The sequence below is a fragment of the Dasypus novemcinctus genome, chromosome 16, assembly GCF_030445035.2.
Source record: "Dasypus novemcinctus isolate mDasNov1 chromosome 16, mDasNov1.1.hap2, whole genome shotgun sequence".
In the NCBI taxonomy this organism is placed as follows: Eukaryota; Metazoa; Chordata; class Mammalia; order Cingulata; family Dasypodidae; genus Dasypus; species Dasypus novemcinctus.
Genome location: NC_080688.1, coordinates 95,952,117 through 95,974,496, shown reverse-complemented (window position 1 = coordinate 95,974,496; position 22,380 = coordinate 95,952,117). Strand labels below are relative to the sequence as shown.

The 22,380-nt window shown below is 41.1% G+C and overlaps 1 protein-coding gene and 1 pseudogene across 7 annotated transcripts in view; one reads left to right on the top strand and one right to left on the bottom strand.

Moving 5' to 3' along the window:
• The window catches only part of ATP9B (ATPase phospholipid transporting 9B (putative)), a 359,772-nt gene that overhangs the window by 228,894 nt on the left and 108,498 nt on the right, over positions 1-22,380 (bottom strand). For all 7 annotated transcript variants that reach the window (XM_071208595.1, XM_058277921.1, XM_071208596.1 and 4 more), the window contains one exon: positions 20,575-20,626. In XM_071208595.1, coding sequence (XP_071064696.1) covers positions 20,575-20,626 — 52 coding nt within the window. The remainder of the gene's footprint in view (positions 1-20,574; positions 20,627-22,380) is intronic.
• On the top strand, positions 15,695-17,618 carry LOC101424794 (E3 ubiquitin-protein ligase KCMF1-like; annotated as a pseudogene).

The following is a 22,380-nucleotide window of genomic DNA, read 5'->3' as shown; positions in this document are numbered from 1 at the left end:
CAGCCTGGACCTGCTGCAAAGCTTCCTCTTGTTCCGGTCCCAATCAAAACCAGCAGCTTTTTTGGTCACCCCGTTTAAATGGGCCAAAGTAGCACACCCAAATGAGCAATGTGTTGTCTCCAAAATCCAAAGAAACAAACTAAGCAATGCACCTCTTTTTTGGCCGTTGGAGGGGCCAGATGCAACAGCTTATCCTTCACTTTAGAGGGTTATCTCCATGCCCCACACCGCTGGTGTTAAAGGTGTGTCCTCTGGGCATTCCTGGGGTGGGTGGGCAGGTCTTACAAGGTAAACATTCGAATCTCTCTAAGCCTTTGAATTCTCTCTTCTACTGTAAACCAGGGCAAATTGGGCATCTCAACCTCAGACATGCTAGGCCATCTTTTGGTCCATGTTTCAGCCAGCCACCCGAACAAACTGTTAGAGTCCTTTCTAACCCCTCGAGCTACTGCAATGAATCCAGAATATCTGCTTAGTGGGCCCACGACAATAAATTCAGCCTGATCCAACTTTATATTCCTTCTGCCATTATCCTGTACCCTTAATATCCATTCCCAGGGGAATACATATTCCCCTGGTTTCTGTCTATATAAACTGGAAAACTCATGCAGTTCTTTAAGAGTATAAGGTACTTCCTCATGGGTCACACTTTGTATTTTGCCTTTGGAGGCCTGTTGTGATTTTTGTCTAGTAATAGGATCTCAAAGAGAAGAGGGGTGGTGAGGGCAGGTAAGGTGAAGGAGTAGAGATGCCTTCCAAGCTACTGACACCAAGGCATTCCTTTGCATTTTCATCTGGTAAGACAGGATGAATCTCTTCAGGCAGGGGTTGGAAGGCAGATTCCTCAGGGCAGGGTGGAAGCTGGGCAGTGCATGCTGGAGTTTGGCTGTTTTGTGCCTCAAGGCTGACGGGAGGTCCAGACTCCCTGGGGCAGGCCGGAGTTTGGCAAGGGCAGGCTTCAGTTTGGCTGGTACGCACTACAGGGCTAGAACAAGAGCTAGAACGAGGTCCAGACTCCCTGGGGCAGCTGGAGGCTGGTTGATACAAGGCTGACAAGGTGTGGTCTCCACAAGGCAGGCCATCACAGGTCTATCTGGCAAAGTCTCAGCAGAATTTAGGGTTTTAATGTCCCTACCAATATCATCACCATCCCACATGTCTCCATCCCTCCTCAGGGTACCACTCATTTCCAATCAATGCCTTCACTTTAATAGCAGACACCCTGTGAGATTGAGATTTTAATTTCCTTTGTAACTCTGCTATTCATATGATGAGTTTTGAGTTTGGTTCTCAGATATCTCAAGCCTGTGGCTGCAGGAGACAACAATTTCTGTAAGAGCACACACACATAGAAACTTTCACATCATTCACACTGAGTTGAAGTTGCAAATCTGAAGCCTTTAGCTCATCCCTTTCTTTTGTAATTGTATACGGTGTTTAAGTTGCAAATTTGAAGACTTTAGCTCATCCCTTTCTTTTGTAACTGTATCCAGAGTATCTTGGAGGAGCCAGCCAACATAACTGTACCTTTTGACTCCACAAAACTCTGTAGATAAGGTGAAAACACTCTCACGTAGATCCCTGCCTCTCATAAGTGTGGAAGTAGGGGAAGCCAGTGATGATATTTTGCATATCCTCATTACTAACTCACACCATGACTGTTAGTGGCCTCTTCATTATTGGAAAGGGAGTCAGTAGCATCCCTGAGTCCCATTAGAGTAGAGAGCCAACTGCAAAACTCCCAGAACCACGTCATAAATCCCATGCCTAAGATTCTGTTCCTCAAGAACTACTCCTGTTACCAAGCTGTATTAGTCAGGGTTCTGTAGGTAAACAAAATCAACAGGAGATATCTGTGAACAGTACGAGACTTTATAAAATTCTCTCATGTGACCGTGGGCATGCACAAGTCCAGATTCCACAGGCAGGTTGCAAACTAGGGGCTCCAATGGACATTCCACAGGCAGGTTGCAAACCAGGGGCTCCGGTGAAAGTTTCATGAAGGTCGGTTCCTGGGAAATACTGGCTATCCAAGACAAGCTGGGAAATTCTCTCTGAATGCTGAAATCACTTCTCCTTTTAAGGGCATTCAACCTATTGGATAAAATGTCACTCACTGCTGACTCAGTCACTGCTGAAGGCAATCTCCCTGGTGGACTGCAGATGGAACCAGTCATCTATGCAGTACCTTCACTGATGACTAAAGTCCATAAATGTCCTTATATTACAATTGGCCCAGTGCTTGCTTGACCAAACAACTGGGCACAATTACCCAGCGGAGTTGACACATTAGTCTAACAATCACCAACTGCATTCCAGATGCACATTTTGAAGTTTCACATGCTTTCACTTTCCTTTGGATTTGCTTCCCAACATGCAGAATGAGGAACAGGTGAGGCTCTAGGGTCTCTTAAATATCTAACATTCTGCACTTCTAAAAGTGAAACTAATATCTTATCTAGAGTCCTGTAAAGTTATTAAATGTATCACTGCTTTCACTGAAGTAAAGCACTGGAAACAATAGTTTCCTTTCTTTAAAGGAAACATAAAATGTTCCATGTTAAATAATTATATACTAATTTAAAAGTTTATAGAAATGACATATTATTCTTGCTCAAAACAATTAATGTTATTACCCTACCAATAACTGATGTGACAGTTTAAAGAGGAATAAATAGAGACAATGAACTGTAGCAAAATAAGAAGTATGGCCAGCATGACCTGTCTTACAAGAACTGTATCTAATAATTCTTAACAGCAAGCCCTAGATACAACTGCTACATATTAAGGTTCACCAAAAATGATAAAATTAGTCTGATTATATCCTATTTCAGACTTCTTATGAATACTTGATTTTATTTTGATTAATTAGCACAAGCAGACCGGAAAGGGTAGGTTTAATGGCAATCAACTTAAGATCAACTAGTATACATGTCACACCGGAGTGGCTGCATCAAGTGAGGATGAGATAACTGATGGTACACTGTGAAACAGGGTGTGTAAGTCTGTCATATATCATAATAAGTTACCCAGTAATATTAGCAGACTGCCTGCAAGAGCTTACAAATCCAATAGCTTTGAAAGAGATGGGTTACAGTATATGCCCAATAGAAGAAAAATAGACATTGATTTTGCACCTATAATACCAAATTGTCTGGCATTACACTTCATTTTTAAACCATTTATATGGCTTAATGACTATGTGAAATTTTACACTGGTGGCAAGATCAACAGCACTACAGAAATGACATGGATGAGTACAGTGTCATTTACCTACCCCTCACCCCACCAACTTTAAAGCTGCGGTATGGTAATATGCCCCAAACACTTAAACTATAATGTCATCACTTAGGAAACAAGTGAAAAAGATATTGGCATTTATAGGAGATTGATGAAAATTAGTTCTAAAACATTAATTTCTCTCAATACCACTAAAAGAATTGTGTGCATTCAAGAGACATTTGATCTGAATTAAGGAAACTGATGGAGCAACTGATTAATTGGAGATGAAGTCATCAGTCACCAGCTCCATCAACAGATTCATTTACATTCTAAACAATCAGCTGCTGGTCCAAGAGGAGTTCCTGTATTAACACACAGTCAATACGATGCCACTGAGCGACTCGTGGTACTTTATTGACAAGCACCTAGCTGCTTTTACACAGACTGAGCACGCTACATATATTTGGGACTTCTATTCCGGCTAACCTTTAAAGATGTGTATTATGACAAACATAATATATGACTTAACATATTTCAGAACTGAAACTGCAAAGCCATAAAATAATATTACAATTATTAGTAGATATGGAAAAACTCTGAATATTCATAAGCTTAGAAAACTAGCCAATTAAAACATTGAAATAATTGCTTAAAATCACACATACGAAATTTCCAAAGCTAAGAATCCTTGATTGAAAGCATAATGTAAGACAAATTTTATAAATTTTGGATGCTATTTGGCACAATTTATAAAGAAAATAAGAATATGAAACATCAATCTGCTTTCTTAATATATACATAAGAGTAATTAGTAATTATTTTATTTCAAGAATTTAAATTTGATTTAAAAAATAATAAAACTAAGGAATATAATAAAACCATAATTTAAAACCGACAACAGGGAGGTCCTAAGCTTGGATCCATGAATAACCTTCTAGGCGTACATAAAACAATAAAAACCGTATGCACAATTTAGTATACATGAACATTACGCACTTTTTTCGGGGGAGCAAAAGATTTCTTAATAAATTCTCAAAGGGATCAATAACCCTCAAAATATTAAATATCACTACACTAGAAACAGTAATTCTCCCGACAATATGAAATGCAGGGCAAAAATAGAAGAAAAGAAAAGCTCGGCAAGAACATCAATTCAGATACAATTTATTATTATTAATAAAAATACTCAGTATGTTTATAATACAAAATATCTCACTGCCCAATGCTCTATTAATGCATTTATGTTTTGTTGTCTTAAGACACCACATCCATAGCACAATACAAAGCTGGTTAAGAGGCTGAACGAGAATTGCCAGCACTATGATGAGTCACAGATCAAATGTGTACATTTTTATTAGTCGGCCAAAGGGGAACTGATGAAAAATACCAGAAATCTGCTGGCCTTTATAAGGAGTATTTATTTAGGTTACAAGCTTCAAGTTACCAGACCATAAAGCCTAAGTTACTTCCCTCACCAAAGTCTATTTCCACATGTTAGGGCAAGATGGCTGCAAACATCTGCCAAGAGTTCAGGCTTTTTGGATTCCTTTCTTCCGGGGCCTTGCTTCATCTTGTGAAGAGACTGCAACAGAAGGGATCACTGTGCCAGGGCTTGCTTCTCTTTGGGCTCAGGGCTCCTCTCTTCCCGGGGCTTGCTTCTCTTTTCTCACAACCAAGCTCATCTGTGTGCTTACTTCCCAGGGCTCCAGCTCAAGACTCCAACAACAAAACCTCCAAATCAAAGCTACAACTTCAAACTTCAAACTCTGTCCTTTGCCATGTCTTTTATCTATGAGTTCCAACACCCTACTGATGTGGCCCAATCAAAGCGCTAATCATAATTTAATTAAGTAAAAGTGAAACTTCAGACAGACCAGTTTACAAACATAATCCAATATCTATTTTTGGAATTCATAACTATATCAAACTGCTTCAATGTTCCTCCTCTGAAGACTGGACAGTTCTAAATGGTCTTCCAACTTTTTAAAGGGCTAGATTACATTCATGTGTTAGCTCCTAACACATTGTACATAATCTTTTTCTTTAAATTAATAACCTAAAACCATTTCTATATTTGGGGTAGTATTTATAATCTTACATATATTTCTACCATGATCATTAAAAGGGTAATCAATATATGAGAATCTCCTAAATTCCCACATTTTGTTATTCATTACACTGAATATATTTGCAAACAGGGGCAAGTAGACAATAAAGAAATATGTGATACCAACAGAGGTAGTGATGTGAGGACCTCTCCATAACTGCAACAAGAATAATGAGAAGTATTTTTTAAAGTAACTTTTTGAGTAATCTAGAAAATAATCAAAGACTTACACAAGAACTGAACAGAGGTCAACTGAGATGTGTGCTGGAACAAAATCCTGAGAACCATCATTTAAATTTTAGACAGAGAAGGAAAAAGGACCCCCCTGTAAAAGAGGGTGTCGTGTGACGACATGAAATAGAGTGAAAACTGCTTTTGTGTTCAAGAGGTTTGGCTGAAAAGCAAAGGAGAGAGCTGGGACAGGAGCTAGACAGAGTATTCTGTGGGGCCAGGAAAGGATTTGGAGGCAGGTGGGTAGACATATGGTTAAGCGCCCACAGGAAGAGGACAAGGGAGATGGAGGATGTGAAGAGGACAGGCAAGCCCACCAAGCTGGACTCCTGGGGGGAGTGGATGCCCTGGGCCGGGACAAGAGGAGGGCTGTCCTTCACTCAGGGAGGAGGACACTGGGTGCATTTTCTCAGCGAGGGGGAAGGTGGGATCACTGGCCAGAGGGAATGGGAGAGACAGGTTTGGGAGAAGCTGAGAAAACCTGAGAAGGCTCCTGTGAAGACAGGCCAAGGGAAACAGGAGGGGCCCAAGCCGAACAGTGCTCCGTTGGTGTGCTGGCACGGCTGTCACCTGCAGCCTCTGTGGCCAGGTGGGAGAGGACTTTGATGGACAGATCCAGGGTTAAACAAGCATGATAAAGTATAAGGAAAGGAAGATATGAAGACAGAGCACATGTTGATGGCAGCGGTAGTAACACAGGTGTACGTATTTGCTAAAATCCATTTAAAGGTATATTTAAAATAGGGTGCATATTACTCTAAGTAAATTATTAGTTGTTCCTTTAAAAAAAGCAAAGACTGGCAGAATGGACAAAAATACAAAATGCAACTACAGCTACAACAGACACACTTTAGATTCAAAGAAAATAGACTGACACTAAGACAATGGAAAACAATATGCTAGGCAAACAAACAAAACCAAGTAAGAAAAACAACAACAAAAAAGGAAATGGAACGGTATACAAACACCAGAAAATATAGCTCTTAAGTAAAAAGTTACTAGAGATACAGAAGGATATTTTATAATGAAGAAAGGATTAATCCATCAAGAAGATGTAATATAAATTATACATGCCTAAAAACAGAAGGAAAAACTGAAGAACAAAGCATCTCTAGAACAGGAACAGAACACAAATTGTTCTAAAGGACAAGTGGGACATTCTCCAGGATGCAACATATGTTAGATCATAAAGTGAATCTGAATGAATTTTAAAAAATGAAATCATATAAACTATGTTCTCTGACCAAAACAGAATGAAGTTAGAAGTCTGAAACTGAAAGAAATTTGCAAAATTCATAAATATTGAAAAGTAAACAACATACTGTTCAATAAACAACAGGTCAAACAATAAATCATAAGGGAAATTAGAAAATGTTGAGATAAATGAAAACAAAATCCCAACACATCAAAATTTATGAGATGCAAGGCACAGATGAAAATTTATAGCTGTATTTGTTTTTGTTAAAAGAAGAAAATCTCAAATCAACTAAACTTCTATCATAAGAACTTACAAAAAAGCAAACTAAGCCCCAAGCAAACAAAAGGAAGGAAATAAGAAAGACTGCACGAGAAATAAATGAAATAAAGAATAGAAAAACCAACTGAGAAAAACAAGGAAACAAAAATTTGGTTCTTGGAAAAGATCAGTAAAGCTAACAAACCTTTAGCATAATTACCCAATGGAGTAAGGGGAGGAGGAAGAAAGAAAAGACTCAAAGTATTAAAATCAGGAATAAATGAGAGGACTTTCCTACGGACCTTGAAGTAAAATAGGATTATAAGGGAATATTATGAACAACTGTATGCCAACAAATTAGATAACTACACGAAATGGACAAATTCCTAGAAAGATTCAACTACCATGACTTAAGCAGTAACAGCAAATGTGAAGAGAATGATTAAGAATCAGTGTTTTCCACAAAGAAAAGCCTAGGACTAGATGGCTGCACTGATTATTTTACCAGATGTTTTCAATAAAAACATGCCACTCCTTCATGAAATCTTACAAAAAAGAGGAGAATGGAGACCAATATTGACTGCCCTGGTGTCAAATGAAAGACACAGTAAGTAGAGAAAACTGCACACCAACATTCCTTACAAACATCAATGCATTAAGTCCTCAAAAACAAAAACAAAAAAACAAAAAACCGAGCAAATCAAACCAGACAACATTTTAAAGGATTATACCCCATAATGATTATTTATCCCAAGAATGTAAGTTTTGTTGGAAAAGATTTTGTCTTTTGTTTTTTTTGTTTTGTTTCCAGGTTGCAGTCATTATTTGTTTATTCATACATTTTTAAAAAATTACAGTTGGAAATTCTGGAAAGATGGAGAAGCACAGTATATTTTAGAATCTTCCCAAATTGCTAAATAAAAACAGGAAAACTAGGATAGCAAAATCAAAACTCCATCAACAGTACCTATAATAAAACTTGGTGAAAATGTAACCCATAAGCCTCAGAACATGAGCAGGTGCAGACAAACCAGGGACAGTTACCTCACCCAGGAAGTATATGTGCAGGCAGAAGCAGAGCCAAGATCCAGGATGTCTGATGAATGTGAAAACCCCAAAGTCAGCAACAGGTATCCACTGGAAAGTGTGGGAGGCCACTTGAAAAGCAGGTGTTGAAAGTATGGGGAGAGGGAAGGAAAGTTTGCACACTCCAAATGCAAGAAACATGATATAGCAGTTTGATATTACTGATGTATTCCAAAAAGAAATACTGGACTATGTTTACAAACTGGTCATTTCCTCTGAGCGTATCAGAGTGTATTGGATTCAGAGGTTTCACTTTTACTTGATCACGTAATGACTGAGGCTGGACTGGGCCACATCAGTGGGACGTTGAGTCCCTGCCCCCTGGGTGAGCAGCGACTCACAGAGAAGGGAGATAGATGGGAGCCCGGAAAACAAGCACAAAGAGGAGCTTGGTCGTGAGGAAGGAGAGAAGGCTCCCTGAAGAGAGACAAGCCGTTCGCCTGAGAGTCAGCAGCTGGCCTTGTGGAGCTGAGAGAGCAGCAGAGTCCAGAGAGAGGCAAGCCCTGGGAAGAGGAGCTCAGGAAGGCTGGGCCCTGGCCGACGTGGGCAGCCATCTTGCCCCAACATGTGGTGACAGACGTTGGTGAGGGACGTAATCTATGCTTTATGGCTTTGTAACTGTAAGCTCCTACCCCAAATAAATACCCTTTATAAAAGCCAGCAGATTGCTGGTACTTTGCATCAGCACCCCTTTGGCTGACTAATACACATAAGGGGTAAAGGAACTGGGGCCATCTGGTTCCTACAACTCTCACACCTAACCAGTCAAAACTCCCTTCTGGGACCAAGCTCCATTCTGAAAATAAACCACTAGGAGTAAAATGCATATTGATCACAGCTGGGACAAGAGAGACAGACGAAAGAGAAGCAAGCTATAAATAAGAGTGGGGGGGGGGAGGGGGTAGCAGTACCAAGGGATGGCAAAGGAGGTCATATTATCAAACAGCCTCTGAAAACACAATTCTAGGTTCATGAAGCTAGGAAAGCTACCTTGACCCACCCCTCCACATTTGTTGAAAAAGGACAAGAAATGTATGATCACCCCAATAATGCATGTGACTAAACCCATTATCCTTTCATGGAAAAAAAAATCAACAAATCACGTATAGACAGGAATTTCTTCAATCTGATAAAGGGAATCTACAAAAATCCCACAGCTAATATCAGACTTACTAGTGAAAGACTGGCTGCCTTTCTGCTAAGATAGGAACCAGGTAAGCTTCTATTCAGCACTGCACAGGAGGTTCTAGCTAGGGCATTAAGGCAAGACAAAGAAATGGAAGACATCTAGATTAGAAAGGAAGAAGTAAACTATTTCTAGTCACAGATGATATGATCCTGTACACAGGAAAAAGTAAGGAATCCACTAAAAAACCATTAGAACAAATACATAAGTTTAGCAAGTTGTAGAATACAAGACCAACATGCCAAAGTCGATCTTATTTCAAAACCTGTGGATAAAGAATCTGTAAATGAAATTAAGAAAAAAAAATTTTCATTTACAACAGCATCAAAAAGAATAAAATACAAAAGAATTGTACAGAATAAGTGCAAAATTCATCATGAAACTACAAATCACTGCAAAAATAATGAAAAAAGAACTAAATGAATGGAAAGACATCCCATGTTCATGGATCAGAATACTTACTATTGTTAAGATGGCAAGACTCTCCGAACAGATCTACAGATGCAATGCAATCTCTGTCAAAATTCTAGCTGTTCAGAGAAATGTTATGCAGAGTAGCCAAAGGATGGAAACAACCCAAGTGTCCATCAACAAATAAACAGATAAACAAAATGCAGTAAATTCATGCAGTAGAATACTATTCAGCTATAAAAAGAAATGAAGTACTTATATCTGCTATCAAATGGATGAACCTTGAAAACATTCTGCTAATTGAAATATGCTAGATGGCAAAGGACAAATACTGTATGATTCCACTTATATGAAATATTTATAATAAGTAAATGTATAGAGACCAAAAGTAGATTCAAGGTTATCAGAGACAGGGGGAAGTAAAAGGGGAAAGTTATTGCTTAATGAGTATAGAATTTCTACTTGATGAAAAAATATGGTACTAGATGGTGGTGATGGAATCGCCACACTGTGAATAGAATCAATGGCAATGAATTGTACACTTAAAAAATGGTTAAAATGGCACAGATTTTAGGTTATATATGTGTGTATATATATGTGTGTGCTGCCATAATAAAGTTTTTAAAAGTAAATGAAACTTACAAACAAAGCAAATAGAATTAGAAATTAAAAGATAAAAAAAAAAGATAAAAAAGAGGAAAGAGAATGGTAAAAAGCACATTCTCTGTAACCTCCAGAGGAAAACAAATAATTAAAAAAAAAAAAAAAAGCAGCTACCTCTACTGGGTAGAACAAAATAAACAGTTGGGGTTTTTATCTGTTTTGTTTGCTTGCTTGCTTGCTTGCCTGCTTAGGAGATACAGGGCATTGAACCCAGGACTTAATACTTGGGGCAGAGGCACTCAACCACTGAGCTACATCTGCTCCCCAATGAGGCTGAACCCAGGACCTCACACATGGAAAGAGGGTGCTCAACCACCTGAGCTACATTCACTCCCAATAGTTGCTTTTCATCACCACCTCGTCTATACTATTTGATTTGATACCTACATGCATTAATTTGAAAAAATAAAGTGCATGTGTGTGTATGCTAAACTATTTTCCTCACTAAAATTAAGCATTTGTACTAGTTTTCAAATCATTGTCTCAACTGATTATTGAAAACAACAGTGTTATCTTACTAAAGCAGTATTATTCAGTGGATTATAACAGGTGCAAAAACACCGTAAGTTGTCCCCACCATCACGACTAGGGTGCACATGACTCCGTTCCATGATCTGCAGATAAAGTTCTAGTTGACTATATGGATAAAATGCCACACCAATCTTTGTCATCCTCTGTAGTAATAAAGCAAGAAGACTTTCAATTTCAATATAGGTAGGTAGGTACAACATTCACTATTGCCTTATTCCTGCTGTCAGATGGATCATAGAGAATTGTACTTTCTCGGACTTTGCGCCCTCTCCAGGATCTGCTCTTTGCTATTGTTCTTCTGGGTCAGGCTCCCCCTCACCATTCAGCTCTGGTCTTGTGGACCTCTTACCCCTTGACCTCAATTAGTGCATTTGGCCTGGTAACTTCACAGCAATTATTTATCATGACTGCAACGATGAATTCATCAATATATACCAAGTTCTTAGGACAAAATATGATTAATCATCCAGGCACTGCAATTAACGCCAGTTGAGGACCTTTTACATCCTAGACACAATTTAAATAGATCCTTTTATTTAATTGTCACAACAACCCTTGTATAGATGAAGAAACTGAGGTATAAGGAGGTTAAGTAAGTCATAGTCACACAACTAGTTATGGAATCGTAATTCAAATTTAGGCAGGTCTAAATGCAAACCATACATGGAAATATAAGATACTACATTAGACATGATTAGGAAAATAAATTGGCACCAACTGCTCCCATCAGAATATAGTGTTAGTTCAGCAGCAGGAAATTTTTCTAGGTACTGTGTCTTGTTTACATCCTCCACCTCAGTATCCAGAACAGTGGCCAGCAAACTATAGCCTCTCAATAAATATTAATAGCTACTGGATTAGTTAATTGATTTAAAAATTAAGTAGTTAATTATTTAGAGTGAGAATTCATTATGCATTAAAAATGAGTGATACCAGGGCCAAATCAGGAAGGGACATAGGTCTTATAAATCTGATTAAAGTCAAACTTTATTTTTTTAAATCTTAGACACTGAGCCTCCCAACGATCAAAATGGAACACAGGATGCTATAACCTCACTGAAGTCAAGACAGTGAGCAACACATTATATTGTCTTCCGTCTTTACCAGTTCTAACAGCCAACCTTAGTTCCCTCTGGAAGAATAGAGAATATTTTTAAAGACAATGAGAAGTTTATGGTATGATTTGGACAAATGCTCATAGCCACCCATTGATTTTTGTTCTCCATGTTGCGAATTTCTTTAGCTACCCAACAGTCTCAGTCAGTCCAGTTCTCTACTTGACGAGAGAGAACAAACATTAGTTTTTGTTCGAGACAATCTACTAATGTGGAGAAACCCTTGCTTTTGAGCAACTACCACAGAGGAGCAAAAGACCCTCAGTTACCACCAGGAGGGTCACATATTCTCAAATTGTTCCTCCCACCAGTGTCATCAAGGGCAGAGAGAAAGAGCAGGAGCAGACCACACTGACCCCAGGCTAAAACCCGTAAATGGAATAACAGAAGGACATACTAGAGTAAAACGAATTTCCATGAAACCCGTTCTCTTAGGAAGCATTCCACGGACCAATATAAATCACAAGAACGCTCACAGAATCGGACCCCTCGTTGGTGGCTTTGAGAATCCACCAAATAGGAACCTATTATGGTAATCTCCAGAATAAGTGTGCCAAGTAACAAGTAAGTGCATAATTCAAGTGGCAAACAACTTCCAAATAAATCTGAATTTGGAACATTTTTATTTTATAATGAAATATGAATGTTCTGAGAAAACACTTGAAATAAAGCACAAAAAGGGAAAGAGAATAGCAGGAATAAATAAGACAGTCCACTCAAGCAGACTAGAAATATCTAGTGTTTCGTCTCCTCTGCTAGACAGTAATATTCTTTAAAGACAACTATTTCTTATCATGCAATTCAAATGCATTCAAATAATTGTTAGATTAAAGCCCACTTACATTCTCACTTTTTTTAAAAGATTTCAGTTATTAATTTCTCCCCTGCCCCCTCCTTGTTTGTGTTCACTGTCTGCTCTCTGCTAGTCTTCTTTTTAGGAGGCACCAGGAACTGAACCTGAGACCTCCTGTATGGGAGGGAGGCACACAATCATGCCAACCACCTCCACTCACTGCTTGTTGTGTCTCACTGTGTGCCCTGCAGTGTCTCTTTGTTGTGTCATCTTGTTGCATCAGCTCACTGCATTGGCTCGCTATACCAGCCCTTTGGGTCAGCTGGCTGTCTTGTCTTCTTTAAAAGGCACCAGGTACCGAACCTGGGACCTCCCATGTGGAAGGTAGGCACCCAACTGCTTGAGCCATATCCGCTTCCCTCCCACTTTTTAAGTATAAACTAAAATGATCAGGTTAGTAGGAAGAACATCCTTGGTTTAACCTGCTTTACCTGTTCTTAGTTTCAAGTACCTTAGCACAAAAGCATGGAAGGACTAGACTAGATGAAATGGAGGGTCCACTCTTGTTCTGGCACTCTGTAATTTGAAAGGTGGCTCAGTAGAGAGGTTGGAGTTCAAGTCCCACCTGGGCACCAAGGGAGGTAAGGGTTCACTGTGGTCATTATGAATGCAATATATAGCTATACACACTGTATGTATTATGTTTGTATATTTAGAGTTACAGTGAACATTTGCTAAAGACCTTTAGACTATTTTATATCTCACATTAAGACCACTCACTTTTATACACATATAATGCAATTTTCAACAGGAAGAGAAAGAAAAATAGTCAAATCAAAGGAGAAAGCATGCCCAAAGATATTAATGTGTGAAAGAGAATGGGTAGTTCAGGGGGAAAAAAAAAACAACCCTCAATTATGGAGTGGCCAGAACAGATGCCTGGTCTTTGTCTGCAGGTAGGAGATGAGGAGACCTGGCAGGGCAGCCTCAACGCTGGGTTCCAATGAGGGTGCTGGATGGTGGGAAAGTGCACTGACTTCTCAAGTGGCCTTCCAATGGGCATGCCCCAGAATGTCGTGGCTTCACTCCAGATTCACAGTGCTTATAAAAGCTATGTTTATACTATACTGTAGGCTACTGAGTGTGCAAGAGCAGTAGGTCTAAGAAATTCAGTGCACATACCTTCACTAAGTGTGACACAAACACAAAGTGTTGGAAAAATGGTACAGACAGACTTGCTTGACACAGGGTTGCCACAAACCTTCAATTTGTAAAACATGTAATATCTATGAAATGCAATAAAGCAAAATACAATAAATCAAGATATACCTTTACCCTGATGCTAGGAAGACCATAAATACTTAGAGACAAGAGCATGAAGAAGGTAAACCACCACACCAGAGAGCCAAGAGTGCCCACAACTGCAAGCAGGATAATTGCATCCATCATCCATGTGGAATCTAAGCCCCCTCTCGATATAGAGGTGGAGTGGACATCACCATCCCAGAGTCCACAGGATGGAGGAATAGAGTATGGATTAGAGTGGACTTACTGATATTCTACTACGGAACTATTGAGATTAGTAATGGAAGAAATTGTAGCATTGATGTGGAGAAAGTGGCCACGGTACCTGCTGAGGATAGAGAGAGGGAAGAAATATGATATAGGTGATTTTCAGGACTTGGAGTTGTCCTGGCTGATGCTGCAGGGACAGATGCTGGACATTGTATGTCCTGCCATGGTCCACTGGGTGGATTGGGAGAGACTGTAAACTACAAGGTAAACCACTATCCATGGGGTGCAGCAGTGCTCCAAAATGTATTCACCAAATGCAATGAATGTGCCACGATAATTAAAGAGGTTGTTGATGTGGGAGGAGTGGGGTGAGAGGGGTGGAGGGTATACAGGGACCTCATATTTTTTTACTGTAACAATAAAAAAATAATAATAAAGAAGGGAAAAAAAAGAGCATAGTTACACTCCAATACTGTCAAAAGGCAATTTTAAAATACCAGTATGAACACTATAAAAGAAAATAACACCACTTATAAAGAGAGCTAATAAGAAACCCTACAAAATAAAGAACACATAAGATGGAAAAGCAGCTAAATTAACACTAGCCATTGTATAAGCTAGTGGGCCTGCCTCAGAGAGCTAAAAGCGTCTGCATTAAGCCACAGTTCCCAAAGGGCTGGGGCATCAGAAGAGCTGGATGGGGGAAAACAAGCTGAGAATATAGAGCCAAAGCCTGCCCTCACCAGAACTGGGCTGTTCAAGTTCACAGAACCTGCCCAATGCAGAACCCAGCCTATGGATGAAGGAATTACTTTAAAAATATTGCAGGCTCATGCTATCCAGGGAAAACCTGCCAGAGACAAAGATAAGTCTTCTCTGAAAGCCCATGACTTCAAGTCCAGGCCATCAAAATTCCCTCAAGTAAAGCCCTGCTGGAGAGGGCCTCAAGCTCCAAAGACACAAAACAAAAACTAGGCATTTCGAGTGAGAGACACAACAAAGGAATACTGACAATCTCCTCCCTCCCAGGGAATGAAAGAACAACCTGACAGTTTAAAAATGAGTGTGTTTAAAATGAGTGTATAAGGTCAAGCCACGGAGGTGGTGGTGGCTGGGAGCTGGGAGCTGGGAGTGGGCAGGGTAGGGCTGGGGGGAGCACGAGAAGCCGTCACAGAGCAAGGTTGCAGGCCCAGGCCGGAGAGCAACCACGTCAGGGAGGGGCTGCACTGCCAGACCCACCTCCTAGGGGAGCTCAGCCCGGGCAGGCGCAGCACCATGCCCAGGGGTCCAGTGCGAGTCACATGGGCAGCGCCAGGACTCTGTGAGGAGACTGTAGCTGGAGCCCAGGAGGGGCCATGCCGTCCCCTTCTGAACTAGGATGTCCCAACATGAAGGTGTCATTTGTGATGCACGTTTAAGGTTGCAGATATGTGTTTAATTTGCTATAATTATGATCTCCGTGCATCTTGCTATGAAAGTGGTGCAATGACAAGGCATAAAACTGACCACCCAGTACAGAGTAACAAAGATAGATTTTGGCCTGGACTGTGGTGGGAAAGCTTTTTCTGTACAATAGTCAGTCTTTTACTTGTCCCTATTGTGGAAAAATGGGCTATACAGAGACATCTCTTCAAGAACATGTTACTTCTCAACATGCAGAAACATCAGCAGAAGTGATCTGTCCAATCTGCACAGCGTTACCTGCAGGCAATGCTAATCACGCTGCGGACAACTTTGCAGCTCATCTTACCCCTAGAGGTTTAGAAGACTGTGCTGTTCAACCTGTAGGGAGAACATTTCCCCCTCGCCAGGGATTAGGAGGTCCTCGTGCACACGATCAAACATGCACTTTACTAGCAGTTCTACTAGTGGACTTCTTCTCAGAGTTCATATTCTTCGAGCAATAGGGAAGCCATGGATCCCACAGCTGAGCTTCTATCTCAGTTATCAGAAGTAAGCTGTTGTGCAGGAGATCAGCTTAATTCTTCCGGCCCTCCTGCTTCTCAGTTACAGCAACTGCAGGTGCAGGTGCAGCTGCAGCTGGAAAGGTAGCACATCCAGGCAGCAGGGCAGCAACTGGAGACTGCACGCAATGCAAACTAGCATGCCAACACAAGCAGTGTCACCACTATAATTACACAATCCACAGCAACAACCAACACAGCTAATAGTGACAGCAGTCAACAAAGTCTCCAGAATCCACAATTTCCTTTTTTTTAATGCCCCCTCCCCCGCAGCTTGCTTGCTGTCTGCTCTGTGTCCATTCGCTGTGCATTCTTCTGTGTGCCTGTATTTATTTATTTTTTTAAATTTATTCCTCCCCCTCCTGCGGCTTGCTTGTTGTTTTTGCTCTCTGTGTCCATTTGCTGCACACTCTTCTGTATTTTTACTTGTCTCCCTTTTTGTTCTGTCACCTTTGCTGAGTTGGCTCTCCGTGGAGCTTGCAGGCTGGGTGGAACTCCACAGTGCCTGTGGGACGGTGGCTCTCCGCAGAATGTGGGTGAGCCTGCCTTCACAAGGGGGCCCCAGGATGTGAAACCACGGTCTCCCATATGGTAGACGGGAGCCCAACTGATTGAGACACAGCTGCTTCCTCACAATTTCTTTTTATCATTTTTTTTTAAGATTTATTTTTTATTTATTTCTCTCTACTCCCCCTCCCCCCGGTTGTCTGCTCTCTGTGTCCATTCACTGTGGTTCTTCTGTGACCACTTCTATTCTTATCAGCGGCACCGGGAATCTGTGTTTCTTTTTGTTGCGTCATCTTGTTGTGTCAGTTGTCCGTGTATGCAGAGCCATTCTTGGGCAGGCTGTACTTTCTTTCACACTGGGCGGCTTTCCTTACGGGGTGCACTCCTTGCGTGTGGGGCTCCCCTACGCGGGGGACACCCCTGTGTGGCAGGGCACTCCTTGCACGCATCAGCGCTGCGCATGGGCCAGCTCCACACGGGTCAAGGAGGCCTGGGTTTGAACTGTAGACCTCCCATGTGGTAGACGGCCACCCTAACCACTGGGCCAAGTCCGCTTCCCCCCACAATTTCTTTTAACAAGGTTTAATGATCTTAAAATGTTTCAAACAGAGCACCAGTCCGCAGAAAGCAAGCACGCCTGTTTGTCCAAGAGCTCCTTCTGTTCACTTTGGGGCGCCAAGAGAGCTCACCCTTAGACAAGGATGAACACGGAGAGATGGCAGGTTTTGGTGCAATGGGCTGTGCAGATGTTATGCCTTAGATGTTGCTTTAGAAAACCTAAATTTAAAAGAGAGTAGTAAAGGAAATGAGCCTCCACCACCTCCTCTCTGATGACATCCAAATTTGCAGACAATGTCCTCTGCACTGCAACCGTCAATCAAAGTGTTCAACAACTATCTTGGGTTTGTTTGGTGATTACTGTAATACCAGACCTGTCACTCTTGTTACATTGTATACATTCAAAAGGAAGAGGCAAATATATATAATAACTTCCATTTAACTAATTTTTCCTTGTAGCGGGTAAGTGTAGGTAGCAGTGCAGGGGTGGTCTCTGCCCCGTCCCTTGATGGGCAAAAGGCTCTCCTAGTACTCCACATTCAAACCGAAGAGAAAAACCGGAATCTCTACTGAAGCAGCCACGTGTATATATGAATATTAATGAATAAAACTGCTTGGATAGTTTACCTTCTGAAAAAGCTGAGGGTGTAAAAATAAAACATCAAAACATTCTAAGACTACCTGGCTGCAGATCTTCCACAGGTGATGACAGTCGTAAACTCTCAGACTGAAGAAGCACCGAGAACCCTGAACAGGATGAAGTCACACCCAGACACTGCCCCTTAACCCAGGGCCTCACACACAGAAAGAAGACCACAGCAAAGACAAGGAAGGCGGTTGTCTACAAAGAATAGGTGCTCAAAACTGACAGAGCAGGCTTATCAACAGCAACAAAGGTAGAAACTTGGGGTAAAGCCCTGCCACTCCTGAGAGAGGAGTCTTAGCCTTCCACTCTTGGTCTAGCAGAACCATCCTTCCAGAGGGACATGCACTCAGATCATCAAAACCAGACTGTCTACCACATGTACACACTCACTGGAAAGGGCACTGAAGGAAGAAGAGCGAGGCCAAGGCAAAGATTCCGCTGAGGTCTCTGTTCAAGTGCCAGCTCCTCAGAAGGGGACCCTGTGGCAGCCACAGAACTCCTGGGAAGAGCACCCCACCCCACCCATGGTCTCTGCCCTGACATCGTCACTGCGGAGGCCTGAAGTATGTGCCCGCCCTCAGCTGTCTGTCACCCTTCCAGGAAGGAAGCCCAATGGCTGTGCACACTGGACACTGCTCCTCACTGTGTGCTCCGGGGTCAGACCTTGCTGGCGCTCCCCAGCTGCTGCCACAGACGGACCACAGTGGGCGGGCTTCAACAACAGGAACGTGGTAGCTCACAGCCTTGAGGCGAAGAGAAGCCCCAAATCAAGTATCAGCAAGGCAATCACACTTTCTCCCCTAAGACCGGCATTCGGCTGGCTGCCCCATCGCAGCTCCTTGGCTTTTCCATCCCGCCATGATGCACACGGCGGCATCTTCTCCTTTCTCCTGCGTGTTCCACTGAATTCCAGCTTCCAGCCAATCCCCAAGGCTTCCTCTCCGTGCCCAATTTCCTTTGCTATAAGGTGGAACAACGCCCACCCTTGTTCAGCTTAACACAAAAGGCATCTTCTAAGGACTAACATACAAGTGGGCTAACACCAATTGATGAGGGGAGTGGGGACTGAACATGCCTTTTATGGGGACATAATTCAACCCCCAAGAGTACTAAGAAACATTTATTAAAGAAAGAACAGTGAGCAAAGGAAGTGGTAAACATCAGTAAATCTAAACAATCACCAGCAGTACTAAAAAACAATATGATTATGAAGGCTGATCTGGACATATAAAAACAGAGGCCAAAAACAAGGGTCATACACTCCAATCTATGCCATCCATTATATTACCAAAAAAGCTGTCTTTCCAAATCACGTATGGGATCACTCTAGCCCCTTTAGCACAGTCTGACCCACTTTTATTTTCCTGCCTAGTAACTAAGACTATCACCTTTTCCAATTCCTTTATACTCTCAAGCATGTAACTATAAGCTTTTTTCAAAATGGATAACTCAAAGTCCCCAAAATGCCATGTGCATGTGCAAAACCTCTGCCCATATATTTCTTCTGCCTCGAGTGCTGTAGGGGACCCACCCACTGCCAGACCTGCTAAAGCAAGCAGCAGTACCCATCTACAAGAAAGTGCTGTTTGCGTCTGCTGCAACTGGGTGAGCCTTGAGATGTGGTGTCCCCCATTCAGGAGAGAGCCTGAATGGCTTCCAGGCCAAGGCTTTAAGAAAGATGGAGCTCGAGTGCTCAGGGAGCATGTACAGAGAGGGGCCAGGTGGGGACAAACTAAGGCCCCCCCCCACCTGTAGCCAGCACCAAGACCCTGACATGGCAAGGAGGCTGCCTTGGCTCCTCCAACCCCAGCTTAGCTGACTCAGCTAAGCCCTCATGCCAACAGAGTCCTAAGCCTGGGTGGCAGAGACCAGCAGTGCTGGGTCATACTTGCGCACTAACGGTCAGCGGCGACCTGGTGCTATGAAGGCACCAGGCTGTGAGACAGCTCGTTTTGCGTCAAGAGGTAACTGAAACATACTAGTACCCCCTTTCCACCTTCTTCTTGCTGTTAAAAGCTCAGGTCATATAAATGTCATTTTTTCCTGTTAAGACCTCTTTAACTCACTTAGGCAAAGTTATCTGCCCCCACGCTGATAACCCAAACCTTTCTTTCCACTTAAATATCATACCCTCTGTGGAACTGGCTTATGACTGCCAACATGTGCACGTGCACAAACCCTCAGGGGCCCTTTAAAACAGCAAGCTGGTCTTGCTCCCGTTTGTATCCTGAGCAACAGTGCTTGGCGCGTCACAGGTAAAGATCACTGTTTGCTGAACGGATGGATAAAATTCCAAACGCAGAACAGCATCAAATTTTGAACATCATCGTTTAATTAACTAGCTCAAACATGAGCTTGAATGAGGCCACTCAGGATTATATTATTTTAAACAAACATATTATATGGTCCTCTCTTGAAATAGCAATGGTTAAAAGTGACTTTGAAATTAGTAAATTCAATCCATTACAACCTAAAATATTCTGAGGGCATAAATCTTAATTTTACCTTTCGAGATGGAAATTAAACTGCCAAAATACTGAATCAACTATGTAAAAGCAAAATCAAAAACAAAAACAAGAATACCTGCTTTTTCTGAAGTCCTAAGAAATACCATGTCCGATGGAATTCTTTGATTCTGCAAAGAATGATATAAAATATTAGTTATCTATATGCATGCTTATAAAATAACACAATTCCATTCAAAAGTAGAAATAGCCAGTAAAAACTACTAAATAAAATATTATAGATAAAATTATTGCAAAAGTAATTAACATATATAAAATTTATAAATCAAAAATCACTATTTTAAATTCATATTTAGCTGAACCTCAAAGATATTTTCCTCATTAGTGAACCATATAAATGGCATTTTATAATGCTTTGAAAATGGCTTCATTTATCAAAAATGTTAAATGTTAATTTCTGTTCTGCTGTACTTGAGTTCCTTTAACTCATCCAATGCTTAACACAATACTGGGCACATCACAAATAAATTCCTTAATCAATGTTGAATAAACTAGATGTACGACTGAGCAAATAAATAAAAAAACAAATACTCCACTAATTTGAGGAGATATCCTTTATGAGGAAGGAAAGAAAAAAAAGCTACTGTATTGTTTATAAAAAGTTTCACAAGTCACTATAAATTTAATCATGATTACTAATAATTCTATTAATTGGGCAAGTTTTATCAACCTATAGGAAAAAATATGTAAGAATACTTCGTGCTGATTTCATGAGTTATGTATATTTTTGAGAATTAAAAAGGTCTATCCATATATATTGAAGCTATGGATTGCTTCTAAGTAGGCAAGTAATAACAAATTTAAGTTATCAGGCTGAAAAAAGATGTTGCAGGACAGAGCTATCTCCTTCTAACACAAGGAGGATTACTAGTTAAACTCTAAAAAATCCTTGGGTAAAGGAAGAAATCACAATTATAATTAGAAAATATTTTAAACTAAATGGTACCAAAACCTTGACCTATCAAAATCTGTCATGCAAAGACAAAGTCAGGTTGAGAGGGAAATACAAAACCTTAAAAGACATAGAAAAGAAGAGAGGCTAAAAAGCAAAAATCAAAAACAGCCGGGAAACGGACTTGGCCCAGTGGATAGGGCATCCGTCTACCACATGGGAGGTCTGTGGTTCAAACCCCGGGCCTCCTTGATCCGTGTGCAGCTGGCCCATGCACAGTGCTGATGTGCACAAGGAGTGCCCTGCCACGCAGGGGTGTCCCCCGCGTAGGGGAGCCCCACGCGCAAGGAGTGCGCCCCGTAAGCAGAGCCGCCCAGCCCGAAAGTGCAGCCTGCCTAAGAATGGCGCCACCCACACGGAGAGCTGACACAACAACATGACGCCACAAAAAGAAGCACAGATTCCCTTGCCGCTGACAACAACAGATGCGGACGAAGAAGAGGCAGCAAATGGACACAGAGAACAGACAACCGGGGTGGGGGAGGGGGGGAGAGAAATAAATAAATAAATCTTTAAAAAAAAAACAAAAACAGCCAAACTTCCATTGCAAAGCAGGGCAAAAAATGGCAAATGAAACCTAAAGAAAGTACAAGTATATAAGCAACAGCAAAAATTAAAGCTACACAGAAATATATATTCCAATAACACGTACTAAGTATTTTTTAAAATATGCGCTTTTCAGTAATGTGAAAAATATAACAAAACATTGGAATATAACGAATGTGTGAGACATCACAGAAAAGTAAGCAACTTTACTGAGAGAAATGAAATGCAGTTTAAGTAAAAAGAATATACCATGCTCAGAGACTAGGTGGCACAGTATTTGACAAAGATGTCAAATACCTGTAAATTGATCTATATATTCAACACAAGCCCAACCAAAATCTTAACATGTTTTTTGGTGGGAATTGA